Source organism: Blennius ocellaris, assembly GCF_963422515.1.
Source record: "Blennius ocellaris genome assembly, chromosome: 1".
Classification (NCBI taxonomy): domain Eukaryota; kingdom Metazoa; phylum Chordata; class Actinopteri; order Blenniiformes; family Blenniidae; genus Blennius; species Blennius ocellaris.
In genome coordinates, this window is record NC_137650.1 from 34,318,398 (window position 1) to 34,333,898 (window position 15,501).

Here is a 15,501-nt window from a genome sequence, read left to right on the forward strand (position 1 = left end):
AGCAGGAATCTACTTCTGAATTCCTATGTGCTCTGTCTTCTTCTGCGTTTTTGGTGTGTTTTGGTGAGTCACAGCGCCCCTAAAGGCCTGGCAGGTGTACTACACATCCTGAGGCCTCGTGTTGAACCGTGTCCATTGTGACGTGTGGACGGAAGGCTGGGGAGAAAAAAGATCTGGGGGGTTTTTTTCTCGTCGTGTGGATGTACCTTCAAAGCCTTGCATGCAAAATGCAACAGGTATCTATAGTTAGAGATTTTTTTTATTTTTAAGAGTAATTTTCTGTGCCTATTATTGAGATTTTCATCACGTATACTCTGCACCACACCGAGAACAACGTAAAAGTTAGAATTTAAAGTTGAATATGGAGCTATTTTACCATATTTGGTGATTTGCTGGAGGAAAGTCTACCGGCTCGATAATTGGTCGATATTAACCCTGTGAGGTTTGAAGCTCTGGCTGCTGGATAGAATCTCCGAGGTGGTCTTGGTGAGTGTGTGTGGCTTTTTTTTTAGTTAAAAATAAAGGATTACACACTCATTAGGTGCCACTGACTGACGACAGTACGGAGAGCAAAGACATGACAGGCAACCAGAATGCAAAATCCCCCCGGTGGCAGTCGGAGCGTTGGTCACGGTTGTTTGAACGTGAGGTTTCCGCCGGAGTCTCAAAGCGTTCGCTAATCCTGTTAACCAGAGAATCATCGGATCTGTTTCTTCATCTGATTAAAAAGAGACTGTTTTTAGAAGAGAATACCTCCCCCAACCCCCAACCCCCCCCCCAGTCCCAAGTTGTAGCAGCGACCCCCATCATGTCATCCCGGGAGTCTCGCAGGATGACAGGATCCTTCTTTTTAATCCACCAGTTGAGCGGATGCCAGTGTGTGTGTGTGTGTGTGTGTGCGCAAGGCGCCACAATCATTTTGTCCTTCCCTTCACGGCCTCAACCTCTCATTTCCTCGCCGGCTGTGAGGAATGTGGAGAACGGCAGGAGCCCTGGTCGCAGCTCCGCGCTGCCCCTCCTGGCAGGGTGCAGTACTGCTGGCGGTCACAGTGGCTCTCTATGAAACTCACAATGCAGGAATGTATCGGGGGACGAAGAGACCAAATAGGTTGACCCATGTTTTGTTTTTTTTTCTCTTTTTAGAAACAGTGGCATGTAATATGACTCCGTCTGGTAAAAATATATCCATAGTATTTTGCTCATTCTAATTTACATTCAGTTTATTTTATGGGGATAACCAATCAAATCACTGGACGCAGTGCCAGCGAGAAACCAGAGTGAGACGGTCATGACGAAGACACGCGGTGTGGCGGGTCGGTCCTGCTGAGTGGTGCATCATGGGGGATTTGGAGGTGGACGTACTTCAATGCTTGACTGAAAGATAATCCACACGATCCTGGCGTTCACTGCTGCCCAAGTCCTTCTTGAACTATTTGATCTCTCCTTTGGTTCCGCGCAACACGTTACTCTCGTATGACCACTTTTTTCACTAACGAGTAATTTAACCTGGTTCTATTTCCAAACTGGTAATCAGATTACAGTTGCTTCTCCAGGTCAGGAAGGAAGGAAGACGAGTTTCTCGTCTGTAAAGCAATAAATAAACACACACACACGCACAGTTTCCTCGCGCTCACCTGACCCGCCCCCTTTCACCACTCTCAGCCAATCACAGGCCGGCTCACTCTGACGGTGCGTTCAGGAGCACAACAGCCGTCGTCCTTCACTTTAACGGTGCATCAAGAACAAAACTGCAGAGACGTTACACTATTTCTATGATTTTCCTGAGTGGAAAGATAATAGTCGCAGGAAGCCCCGCCCCTTTTTGGGGGGCAAAACCGGTTCGGGTGGAGGTCTGCGCCCAGATTCCCGTTACGTTTACCCGTTCCCATTGCCATGAGTTGCCATGTTTGGTGCTCATTAACCAGCAGACACCCCCCCCACCCCCCCAGATGGAGCCAGGAGTCGACTCCCAATCATGGAAGACAATTAAAAGTCTATTGTGACTCTTTCCCCTCAGATCATATTTAATTTTTATCCCCCCGGGCGGAGATTTCTCCCGTCTCTGATGTGTAAAGACCGTCCAGTGTCCTTCACAGCTTTGAAAACACTAATCTGTCTTAATGAATCTGCCCTTTTCCTTCCTCTCGCCGCTCGCTTTATAATGAAATAAGCGTCTCCTCTCAAAAAAACTTCATTCCTTTGATTCAATTCGAGTCAAGTGCCCAAATGTCAAACTTAGCAGGATGAGAATAAGTGAGCGGACTGCCTCGGCTCGCAGTGCCTCTCTAATGGAATCCTTGAGGGAACCTCTGCTCTCGCCGTCTGATGAGAAAACGACACCTTTTCCCCTAAATAGACGAGCGCCTCCGTCCAGTTCAACGGTTTAGGTGCAATTTGGTCTCCCGTTCCATTAAAGACGCCTCGTCTCTCCTCGCCCGGTCTCAGGATCATTGTTATTTCCCCGAGGTGTTTCTCTGTGACAGATGGGCTTCAGATGAGTGTGTGGAGAGATGGCAGGATGAAAGATTCAGCACAAAAAGAGAGCGAGGGATAGAGAATTGAAGTATCAAGATGGAGGAGGAGAGTGGGGAAGCGTGGGTGGGAGGCTGAGACCGTTTCTTTTAGTGTCATTAAAGCAACTCTGACGTGGAGGATGGAGGGATGAACTGGAGGGATGGAGGGATGAACTGGAGGGATGGAGGAAGAGAGACAGCAGCTCGGTGGAGGAAGTGCTTCGCTTTCCTGATGAGTCACTTCCTGCTGCTTCTGTCCGTCTGCGCAGGAAGCCTCCGTTCATCATCCATTCATCCAAGTTTCATCCTCCTTTCATCCTCTGTTCATCATCCGTTCATCCTCCGTTCATCCTCCGTTTGTCATCCATTCATCCTCCATTCATCCTCTGTTCATCATCCGTTCATCCTCCGTTCATCTTCCGTTTGTCATCCGTTCATCCTCTATTCATCATCCATTCATCCTCTGTTCATCCTCTGTTCATCATCCGTTCATCCTCCGTTTGTCATCCATTCATCCTCCGTTCATCCTCCATTCATCTTCCTTTCATCCTCCGTTTGTCATCCGTTCGTCATCTGTTCACCTTCCATTTGTCATCCGTTCATCCTCAGTTCATCATCCATTCATCCTCTGTTCATCATCTGTTCATCCTCCGTTCATCCTCCGTTTGTCATCCATTCATCCTCCGTTCATCCTCTGTTCATCATCCGTTCATCATCCGTTCATCTTCTGTTCATCTTCTGTTCATCATCTGTTCATCCTCCGTTCATCCTCCGTTTGTCATCTATTCATCCTCCATTCATCCTCTGTTCATCATCCGTTCATCATCCGTTCATCTTCTGTTCACCATCCATTCATCTTCTGTTCATCATCCGTTCATTTGTTCATCATCCATTCATCCTCCGTTCATCCTCTGGTTTTTCTTCCGTTTGTTGTTGTTTTTGGGCCAAATCAACGCCCTGCTTGTTTTTACACGACGCTGGCGCTCGGAGCCACTGAAGACGAAACGACCTCCACGGTGGAACTTATGAAAAACGCTCCGACTCCGGCCTCGGCGGAAACGCAAACATTTCTGAAACATTCCTGTGAGCTTCTGTCTGACTGTCGTTACATTATTTAACTCGTTTTTCCCCGTCATATCCACTCGCCAGTCGTCCGTCGAGCACGTTTACGTTCGGCGGCGTCCCGGACCTGGTTCCACAAAGAGGGTCTCTGTTGTGGCGGAGAGCGAGTGGCGTTTGAGGGCCGTCTGCTCCGTCTCAAGAGCCGCTCAATAAGGAGGGCGAGTCAATATGGCTGCTCTCAGACGGCGGGTCAATGAGCAGAGGAGGCTTCCTGCTGAGGCCGGGAGGAAACAGGGGGTCTTTGTGTGGAGAGCGGCGGACCCTCGCCCGGCGCTCTCCGCTTTCTTTTTTTACTTGGGGGGGAGAGCACCTCGAGTGGAGAGGCGTCCACTAACTGCAAAAACAAGAAATTGATCCTTGCCATAAAAATAAAAAAAAAGAAGAAGAAGAAGCTTGTCACAAAGGCGAGTTTAACCAGCTGTGACTCCTTTTTCACAGATTTCTAAATGCTTCCGGCTCGGAGATGTTAAAGTTGTGGAGTACACACTCCAGCCTGACATTAAGCTCCGTGAGGGAGGGGTGGGGGGGGGGGGGGGGGGTTCAGCACTACACCCTTTCACTGGAAGAGTGAGCAGCTGGGAGGAGGGGAGCAGATGTGGGGGGGGGGGGGGGGGGGGTGGGCGCCACCTTAAACTCGCCTCCCAAACCTTTTATGACTGCAGAGAAAAGTGGATTTGGGACTCGGGTAACGGCCCATACTTATCAAGCAGACAACCTCATTTTCTAACCCCTCGCTCTCCACTGCCTCATTCTACACCTGGAGCCCCGCGTGAAGGTTCCTATTTTTCAAACACAAATGGGGAGGGGGGTGGGGTGGGGTGGGGGCGCTACACCATGCCCCCCATCCCCCCTCCTCCTCCTCCTCCTCCTACACACACCTCAACACTGGCGTACCTGAATAGATGAGGCTTCTAACACTGTAATGTGGTTTCTGGCAACCCCCCCTCTTTCCTCACCGCTACAGCCCTGTGGCTACAAGCCTGGTGTGTGTGTGTGTGCGTGTGTGTGTGTGTGTGCGTGTGTGTGTGTGTGTACGATGAAAAAAACCCACTGCAGCTTCGGTCCACGCTGTCGTCTGAACGTAGTTTCAGTGAACAACCAAAATGCTAACAGTTGGGGAGTTGGCGTGCCGCTACGTTAAGCCCCGCCTACCAGACCTCGGCCCCCCGTTTACGCGACAGCATTTCCGAGTCGGTGCCACCTTTTGAAAAACGACTCCCAGGTTGGACGTTTTTTTTCGAAAACGACTCCTGAAACGCTGCTACTGCACACAAGCACCACGGCCGTAGTCAACGGTTGTTCTGCACATGCTCAGTAGAGACGATAACGATGTTTTCCTCCAGAATGTCACGACTCCCGGTCGATGTTCTCCTGGAGCCTGGTAGTTTTATTTTGACAAGTTGCCGTGATAACAATCCAACACGGTCGTCGTTTTGTGGGGGGAGATAGCGCAACGTGGACATGATGTCTGCAAATCTGTGCTTGCCAAAGATATCGCCATGGCGATATCGGCAGTGACCAAATGCGTACCCGTACCCGTGATGTCACGTCCTGCAGTGACCGGTGCATCCGGCCAATAACACGGATTCTATTGACCCCCGGGACTCGTTTGCGCGACATTTCAAGTTAAAAACACGTACTTTTGCTTCGTCTCGTGCCGAAAAAAGTCGCATTTTCCTTCGTGGAGAACTTCCTACCTTTGCAGCCATTTTCCAAAAGTGTTCAGTGACTCCCGGCCCCATGTAAACAAAACGCGATGGAAGTTTCCTGTTTTCACCAGAGAAGGTTACGTTAACCCGGCCTGGAGTCGTTTTAATTCTCCAGGACAAGGTTATTGGGTGAGAGCCGCCGCACAACCACTTCCTGCAGAACCACACAGTTATTGTTCACTTCATCTCTTTTTCATTACCTTCAGTTTGTCGAGATATATATATATATATATATATATATATATAATCTGGACACTTTGATGAATGGGAACATGAGCTCTGTGTTTGTGTTCTGTCAATGACGTCTGCATCAATAGAACATGGCTCCTTTTCTGGTGTTCATTAGTCATTTCTCTCCATCCTCAACCCCCCAACACACACACACAGACACACACACACACACACACACACACACACACACACACACACACACACACACACACACACACACACACACACACACACACACACACACACACGCACACAAACCTTGTTAGTTTCCCCAAAGTCAAACTTTATTTTCCTCGGCTCTCACACAAAGGCTGACGCTTCCCTTTAATCTCACTGTTTTATGTGTGCGTGCGTGCGTGCGTGCGTGTGTGCGTGTGTGCGTGTGCGTAATGAGTTTGTGTCTAATCACATGCTGCAGATCCAGATCCGTGCTTCCTGCTGGCCTTGCCCGGCTCATTTAACCTGCTTGCTTATCTTCCTCCGTCTCTTCCAGGAAAAGCACTTTGGGCCGCTTTAGATATTAAACACTCGTTTTCTCTCATCGAGGTCGTTGCTTCCTGTTAAAGTCCAGCAACGTCTGTTTTTATTCTTTACTCTTTAAATACCCAAATGAGGACATTGTCATTAGTCCCAACGTCTCTGTATGCTGCATTCAGATTATAGATTTATTTATTTGTTTGTTTATTTATTTTTGCCTTTTCATCAAAGTGTTTGTTCAGATGGTGCTTTTATCGCGCCGTCTCTCCCCGTGTGGCCGTTTACATTTGTTGGATGAATGCAGTATGGATTTTTTTAAAGTGTGGGAGGACGTTGCCGACGGCAGACCGACCTTGAACCGCAAAGCTTCAGCCCCTCGCGTTATTGTTTTGATTGACACGTCGAACATCGTAATGGTTTTTCCCTTTTTTTTTCCAAGTCGGTCTTCAATATATGTTTAAAAAAAAAAATCAAAATTGCTCAACCTTTTTAAAAGTTTGTCGTCCGGTTGCGTCGGTTTGATGAAGAACATCAGGAACTGAACTGAACTTTTTAAGGGCGTATTAGAAGTAGTGTATTAAATATTGCAGGATATTGGCAGTTCCATGATGGAGCTTCATTCTGCAGCAGTGACCCCCTCCTCCACCCTGCCCCCTCTCCATCCGTCATGTACACCGTCAGTGCAGTACGTTGGCCGGCGTTGTCCTCTGCTGTGTATCGATCAGTCAGCGGCTTACTTCTGCCTAATTTAAACCACTCAGCGACAGTTGGAACGGCGCCGCTTGAATTTATGGAATTTATTTTCTTCCTCGCTTCTGTTTTGTTCCATTTACATTTTACATCCACTTCTTTCTGCCTGAAGGGACGTTCAAAATGTTTACACCACTTTTACTATCTTCTTTTGCATCAGCAGATCTAATAATAAAGTTTAGCATCCTACATTTTTTTTTCTTTTCTCACTGCACTTGTTCTTCACCACGTAGCAGCAGCTCACTGGTACTGCAGCTCACACTACATTACTCTCTATTACACTGCATTACACTGCATTACTCTCTATTACACTGCATTACTCTCTATTACACTGCATTACTCTCTATTACACTACATTACTCTCTATTACACTACATTACTCTCTATTACACTACATTACTCTCTACTACATGGCATTACACTGCATTACTCTCTATTACACTGCATTACTCTCTATTACACTGCATTACTCTCTATTACATGGCATTACACTGCATTACTCTCTATTACACTACATTACTCTCTATTACACTGCATTACACTGCATTAGTCTCTATTATACTGCATTACTCTCTATTACACTGCATTACTCTATTACACGGCATTACACTGCATTACTCTCTATTGCACTGCATTACTCTATTACACTGCATTACTCTCTATTACACTGCATTACACTGCATTACTCTATATTACTCTATTACACTACATTACTCTCTATTACACTACATTACTCTCTATTACACTACATTACCCTCTATTACACTACATTACCCTCTATAAGAGAACCGGCATATTTTAAACTGCGTTTAACACCGGGCCACTTCTTTTACCTCCGCCCGCTGCATTATTTAAATTCCTCCATACCGCCTTAATTATTTTCTCCCCTTCATCCCGGCACAACTGATAATTGCTCTTGTTTATCTAAACAACTCTGCGGTGTGACTCTGCGGGCGCCGCGGCCTGAATAATGGATGAGGAACAAACGCAAAGCGGCTGCACCTACTCTGACTTTGGCGGCGTCCACGTCGGGGCGGCGCTCCGCCCCGGTGGGGGAGGGGGGGGGGGGGGGGCGACGGCGTGTTTCAGTTTCAGTGTGTACTTAGGATGAAGCGAGACGTGATATTAACTCTGCCGGGAGGATTCCGCCTGTCGGATCCTCTCGCCCAGTGCTTTGGGAATAAAAAAGCCTCCGGGAGAGACTGAGGCTGGGAGGACGCCGGGGACAGGGGGACGCCGGGGACAGGGGGACGCCGGGGACAGGGGGACGCTTTCGCTTCGGGGACGTTTGGTTCAGTTTGGGGCGCCGCTCCTGCAACTTCCTGTCATGTTTTGTTTTAAAAAAAATTTTTTAGAGCAACTCCTGAAATGTGCCATTGAAGTCGGTGACGTCTTTGAAAAAATGCTGTTGACACTCGTGATGGAACTGAAAATGATGCTTTTTTAAAAATTAGCAGCTTTACTGCTGCAGAGTAAATGTGAGGCGGTTTAAAAAGAAGAGTTTAGGACCACTTTGCTCACTTTTTACACAATCGGCACTGAACAAAATGTAAATCTGATGTGGTTGTTACTCTTTTCTCTGCACAAACCAATAGAGGTGAAGAATTATGATTTATTCTCTCCACCTCTCCTCTCCTCTCATCTCCTCACTTCTCCCCTCCTCCCCTCCCCTCTCCTCCTCTCTTCACTTCTCCCTTCTCTCCTCCTCTCCTCTCCTCTCCTCTCCCCTCCTCTCCTCTCCTCACTTCTCCTCTCTTTTCCTCTCTTCACTTCTCCTTTCTCTCCTCCTCTCCTCTCCTCCCCTCTCTTCCTCTCTTCACTTCTCCCTTCTCCTCTCCCCTCCCCTCCCCTCCTCTCTCCTCCTCTCCTCTCCCCTCTTCACTACTCCTCCTCTCCTCTCCTCTCCTCTCCCCTCCCCTCTCTTCCCCTCTTCACTACTCCTCCTCTCCTCTCCTCTCCTCTCCTCTCCTCTCCTCTCCTCTCCTCTCCCCTCTCTTCACTTCTCCTTTCCTCTCCTCTCCTCACTTACCCCCTCCCCTCCTCACTACTCCTCTCCTCTCCTCTCCTCTCCTCTCCTCTCCTCTCCTCTCCTCTCCTCTCCTCTCCTCTTCTACTCGGTGAGGGATGATGATGATGATGATTTGAATATAACTTTTTGACTAAGGAAACTCATCTTTGATTGTGACTGTTGTCCAGTAAAACTCAACATAAAACTCCCCCCCTCCCCCGCTCCTCAGGTTCGGCGGCGCTCCCGTTCAGCCCGTTCTGGTTCACGGCGGAGCCGCGGGACACGCTGGCCATCCGGGGCAACTCGGCGCTGCTCAACTGCTCGGCGCACAGCGACGCCGCCACGCCGGCGCGGGTGGATTGGAAGAAGGACGGCACGTTCATGAGCCTGGTGTCGGACGAGAGGCGGAGCGTCCTGCCCGACGGCTCGCTGTTCTTCGCCCACGTGGTCCACTCCAAGCACAACAAGCCCGACGAGGGGACCTACCAGTGCGTCGCCACCATCGACAACCTGGGCTCCATTTCCAGCCGCACGGCGCGCCTCGCCGTCGCAGGTAGGCACCGCGCTGAGCTTTTTCAAATCTTAGCCCTTTGATCTTTTTTCATTACAACCATGGAGACAAAGCAAAAGTCGATGTAGCTTTTTCAAATCTTCTCGTGGACATTGGTTCAGGTCGAGCCTTTTCTTTTCTTTTTCATCTCTGACCCGAACCCTTTGATCTTTTTTCATTACAAACATGGAGACAAAGCAAAAGTCGACGTCACTCAGGATTCGCCTTCGTGTTTAAAGCGGTTTATTTATTGTTGTTTATTGTCCAGGTCACATCGACTCTTATGGGGTCGTAAAGTGGGTTCAGTGTGATTGATCGAGTCCATCTGATCAGATAAGTGTGTTTACGTGGCGCTTTTTGATTCAGATTGGTGATGCTACATAGATCATCAGTAATAATCCATTTAAATGCCTTTTTTTTTGTTATATTGCTTCTGCAAAAACTACAAGCCAGGAGCGTGAAACTCATTTTAATTCTGGAGCCACAAACGCTGCAATTTCATCTTGGAGTGGAGCGGGCTGGTTAAAATACTGCCACGATTATCTTTAAATGAACTTTTAAAGTTTGTCTTTGTTGGAGTGAACGTGATGAAAATGTCTATAGTTTCACAAAAACCAAACAATTATGACAGAAAATGACTACAATCTCAGCATAAAGCCAATTTTAATGAAACCTTCTGGTGCAAAATACAATAAAATGTCCATAAAACGTCTCCTGTAACTGTTGCATTGATTCTCCTGATATGAAGATATAGACCCAAAAAAATACCTGAAGTAAAAATTGTAGAAATATTGCATCCAACCGGAGCGGAAAACAAACTAATACCATCCTGGTTTTTGTTGTAACAAAGACATGAAACGTTGTCAAGCAGCCTCATAATTCAAGTAGGGCTGCAACTAACCATTATTTTAATAGTTATTTTTTTTCGATCAATCGGTTAAAAAAAATTGGTTGGACCAGTTGATTTTGAACAAACCAAACGCCAAATATGTAATGATTATTTAAAAGTAATTAACTGAACCAATAGAAAGACAATATTTCTACTCGGACTGCAACTAACGATTATTTTAATAATCGATTAATCAGTCGATAATTTTTTTGATTAATCGATGAATAAAATAAAATAAAATAAATAAAAAAATTGTCGGACCAGTTTATTGAACGAACCAAACACCAAATATGTTATGATAAATTAAAAGAACATAACTGAATTAATACAAAGATGTATACAACATATCTACATATATACACATGTATATAACATGTATACAGAATAATGATTAAATAAGATTTAATGTACTTCAGGCCCCACATATAGTCCAGTTTCATCCTGAGTGACCAGGCTGGTAAAATATTGCTATAATAAACTGCAAATTGACACTTCAAAGTTTTTCTTTGTTCTGGTCACAGTGTGGAATGAAATTATTATAAATTATGAATGATTATAAATTATGACAATCTCAAAATTAATTTTAATGAAACATTCTGGGGCAAAATACAATGAAATGTTAAAAAAACAAAACAAAACTAGTATAAATCCTCTATAGGCTCCTTGGTGGGACCAGATTGGAGCCTTTTGGGGGGGTTTGGTCCACGGGTCTGATTATTAAGGCGTGTTAACGGTTAAATGTGTGTTAAACAGTGACGCGTCGTCAAATACAGGTTTTCGCTCACGCAACACTTTTAATAATCAAATTTAATCGATTCGTTGCTGCAGCCCTCGTTTCAAGCATCATTGTCCTGCTTCAGCTCTTCTACTGACAAATTCACCTCAATGTGCCTCACCGGACTTCCCCTCTGTGACCAAACCTGACGAATTAGCAGGTTTTATTTTTTAAATTCCAGAGAACCGAGCTGACGGGTGTTTTTCACGGCCCCTCGCTGCCCAGATTCCTCCACCTGCTTCCTCCGCTCACCTTCAGCGCCTCAAGTCGTCCACCTGTTCGGTTCAATCAACCTGTTCAGGAGCGTCTTTCCCCGTTTTGTTTAATGAAGTAGAATTAAATAATTAACGGTTCCTGCAGAGAGGCAGTTTTTCTTGCTTCGCTCATCAGAGCCGTTTTCTCAAATAAAAAAAAAATCTTTCACTGTGCAAGAGCCATTATTAGTTGACGTGGTCACCCCAAAGTCAGATAATCACTCATAACAATAAAATTAAACATTGTAAAAAGTGCTATTTTGTGAAAATGATGGCAATATTTGACATATATCTCCGTGGTGGGTTTGATATTAACAATTCTTTCTATTTGGTGCAGCTGATGATGAATTTCATTAAAAATTAATATGAAAAATGGCGACATCATCGGCTTAGATTAATATCTATATTATATATCTTCTACGCTTGTTCAAAGAATTTCACTCAGAAAAGCTGAGAAGCCTGAAGTAGAGATCATAGCAAGAGTTCTAACGACCACAGTGTCTCATTATACACAACATATCTCGCATATGTTGCATTATATAAGCTCAATAATGTATATAATGTGGTAATAAGATGGTAGTAGTGCCATTTTACAGCAATCCAGTGAGACGTCATTAAGCTTTACATATAGTGAAACCTGTTTTTAATGTGTTTTGCATATCTGGTGTAAATTATGACATTTAATTAGCCCGGCAAGTAGTGTAGCTAAAGGTTGGTACTTGTACACGACTGGTGCAGAGTTGTCTTTTCTTTGTCCTGCTTGTTCTCGCCGCCGCCAATGGTTGACATTAGAGTCGTAAGTCGTCACACTGAGCAGGTGTCCGTCCCGTTCGGACGGCGTCAACTTTAATGTCTCAATCGGCGGTTTCAAATCGATCCCGCAGCTCATCTGCCGCTTCACCAAACCAGGGAAAGGTCATAATTCTATTCATAACTGCACGCGTGAAGACCTGCTGGAGACGATCAGACACTGACGGCTCATCGTAAAGGTCAAAAAGACGGATATTTTGATACAATTGGTGTCGGCAGCATTGACTTGATCTCGCCAGCATCGCCATCTGTCACGGAAACGTCTGCTGTATTCTTCTGTATGTGGAATTACTGCACCTGATAACTGTTAGTGGGATCGTCACGGTGCCGTCGGAGCTTTTACTCTGATAGTCTGCTATTGAAACTATTTGAATCACCTTTTAAAAGGTATGAACTCCGTCAGGTCATCAGGTGATTCTTCTCAGTTCACACTCGAGTCCAGGGAGGCTGTTTTCACTGTCCTCATTACTGTTTCCACACCCAGAAATTAACTCTGCCTTTCAAAACGCTTAATAACTCAGTTATTTCGGGCCCGTCCAAACCAGGAACACCGGTTCACCGAAACCAGATGTTCCTGGCCTGTTGTCCACATGAGGCGGTTCCAGAAGCGTGAAAACTGGTTTTTTTTTAACACGGGTCCCAGAGCGGGGAAATTCTAAAACCCCGGCTCGGGGTACTACATACCCTGAAGCCTCGTGTTGAGCCGAGTTCATAGGGACTTGTGGACGGAATTGATTTGTAGATTTTAGGGTACGTCCACATGATGTACCCTCAGTTCCATCGTGTGACGGAATTGATTTGTAGATTTTAGGGATTTGAGGGTACGTCCACATGATGTACCCTCAGTTCCATCGTGTGACGGAATTGATTTGGAGATTTTAGGGTACATCATGTGGATGTACCCTAAAATCTCCATATCAATTCCGTCACAGTTCCATCGTGTGACGTAGAGTTTAGTTGTAGTGACTCTGGGTTTGGTCTCTTCCCGATTCCTGGATAAAACCGCACACAAGGCGATCAGGTGGTCGTGGACTTTTTGACGCAACGTTGACAAACACACATAAGTGGTGTTAAAGCACAGGATACCTCCACTTCACATTCTTCGGTGTTTCTCAATGATTGCTCCTCCACGGCTGTGCCGCCGCCGCTCGCCCTCCTAACGTCTTCCAATATAAAAATAGTCCTTTGTTGCTTCTCTTTATTATGTTTTTGTCCTTCCACTGCTCAGCCATTTACGCATTCTATCCTCAGAATTCTCTTCTTTTTCTCTCTCTCCCCCCTCTCTCTCTCTCTCTCTCGCCTCGCCGCTGCCTGAATGCATTTCCTTTACTCAATAAACACTTCTGAGAGGTTCTGTCTTTTCTTCCATTACCGCTCCTACAATGTGACCTTGTCCACTTTTGGGAACGGCGTATGACGCCGGATTATTAGGTGTTGTGAGTCAAGTCATGCCCCGAAATTCAATTTGCAGCTGGAAGGAGCCACAGAATGCATTTAGCGTGCACTCTGTGCTCCGCCGCGCTGCGCCGGATCGCCGCCGGCTGCAGGGAGAGGGCCCTCTTGTCGACGAGGGGACGGTGCAGGAACGAGCCTCTCGGATACCCGAGCGGCCCGGCGGAGCCGGCGTCCGCCTGCCGTTCGGCGCTTCGGGAGTAACGGGTTAAACGAGGCGGTGGGAGGCAGAGCGAGGAAGGACGGGCAGCGCTGTGGAGAGTCCGGTTGTATAACTGCGTCTGTTACACAATCTCTCAGACGCTCGGCGGGCGGAACTCCCGTCACGCTGCCGCAGTATATTTAGATATACCCTGCGGAGCTTTTCCGGTGGCGACGGCAAATATTGGATCGGCACGTGCGAGAAGCTCCGGGTACGACTCCTACCTCCGATGTCTTCGTTCGCCCCGTGAGGGATGTGGCGTTCTTCGCGGACCCGTGTTTCTCGTTCGGAGGCGCTTAAACGTTTCACACTGCGGAACCACCGTGATGGCGGACCTGAGGTTTACTAAACTAGAGCTCCCCTGGACCGGCACCTACGTTTTATTTTGAAATTGTACAATCTGTCAGCACTGCAATCCGCTGAATTCTGTCCATTTTTATTCACACATCGTTAAGCCGTTTCCCTCTCAGCTATCCGATTAGCTATAGCTATCATGTATATAGTTATTTTAGAATTGTATGTCTGATATTTTTCATTATATTTTGATATATATGTGTGCAAATGGGACTGCTCCCATTCGTTACTTTTGCTATCGATTACGTAAATTGTTTTTAATTAAAACTAACATTTCCAGCGTTTCTGCCGTTAGCGTGTAAACGCAAAACTTTTCCGGGGGAAAAACACAAAACAAGCTGTGTTCCCACTTGACGCGTCACGTAAACGGCGCTGGTTTTGTTTTTGTGCTTTGGAGGTTCAGAACGGCTACATTTGGTGAAATAAGACGACGTGAACCGCTGTCGTCGTCGTAGGTTTGTACCTGCACACGAGAGCAAACAGTAGGTTAAATAAAAAGTGTTTCGCTCATGAAAACCCTGCATACAAGTGAAAATATGTAAAAACCGAAAATTGAAAAAGTATACAGTTAACACTATGTTACAGATACATTATTCAAGAAAAGGATTCATGAATAATTGAAAAGCAGGTTGAATCCACTTAACAGTAATATTTTACATTAAATTTGCAGTTCAGCCTTTCAAGACGTAGCGAAGAGCTCAGAATTAAATCAAATGTTCATGTTGTGTTTCCCTGTGTCGTTGCACCAGCTGGTTCATCCACACTGGTGGATGTGTTCCTGGTGGAGAGCACTAATAAAAATCCCCCCACGACGTGTAATGCGGCGAGGACTCATTCGTTCAGTTCCCTGTTCCGAGAGGCGCTCTGCTATCAGACGCCGCCGCCGCCGCTGGGATCCGCCGGGGGTCGGCCATGATGGGATGTTAGATTCAATCAATTTCTATTTGAAGAGCAGAGCAGGTGAAATCTGTCAGCTATCACAGGCACACATGCTCTGACTCACTTTTCACACGGAGATTCATAGACTTGAAAGCTTGAACTGCACACACACACACACACACACCACACACACCACACACACACACACACACACACACACACACACACACACACACTTAGCCATTGCTTTTATGCCTCCACTTACGCACATGCACGCAGGTCGATGTATCTCCAGCTGGCTGGCAGGTGGCCAATAAAAAGGTTAATTGCGGCGTAGAGAGCGCAGGCCATTAGGCCGCCATCAGACCCGGGAACGGGCGGCGGTGGCGGGGGTGGGGGTGGGCGTGACCTCTCACATGTAATGACGGAGTGAGTCACGGATGGCTGGCGTGGCGGCGGCGGCGGGGGGGGGGGGGGGGGGCAGAGCTGACAAATACCCAGGTGATATCTGGGATTGATTGCGCCG

The 15,501-nt window shown here is 46.7% G+C and overlaps 1 protein-coding gene across 4 annotated transcripts in view; it reads left to right on the forward strand.

The window, feature by feature from the left end:
- neo1a (neogenin 1a) overlaps window positions 1–15,501 on the forward strand; it is a 219,730-nt gene that overhangs the window by 67,315 nt on the left and 136,914 nt on the right. For all 4 annotated transcript variants that reach the window (XM_080496441.1, XM_080496444.1, XM_080496442.1 and 1 more), the window contains exon 2: window positions 9,040–9,363. In XM_080496441.1, the coding sequence (XP_080352567.1) occupies window positions 9,040–9,363 (324 nt within the window). The remainder of the gene's footprint in view (window positions 1–9,039; window positions 9,364–15,501) is intronic.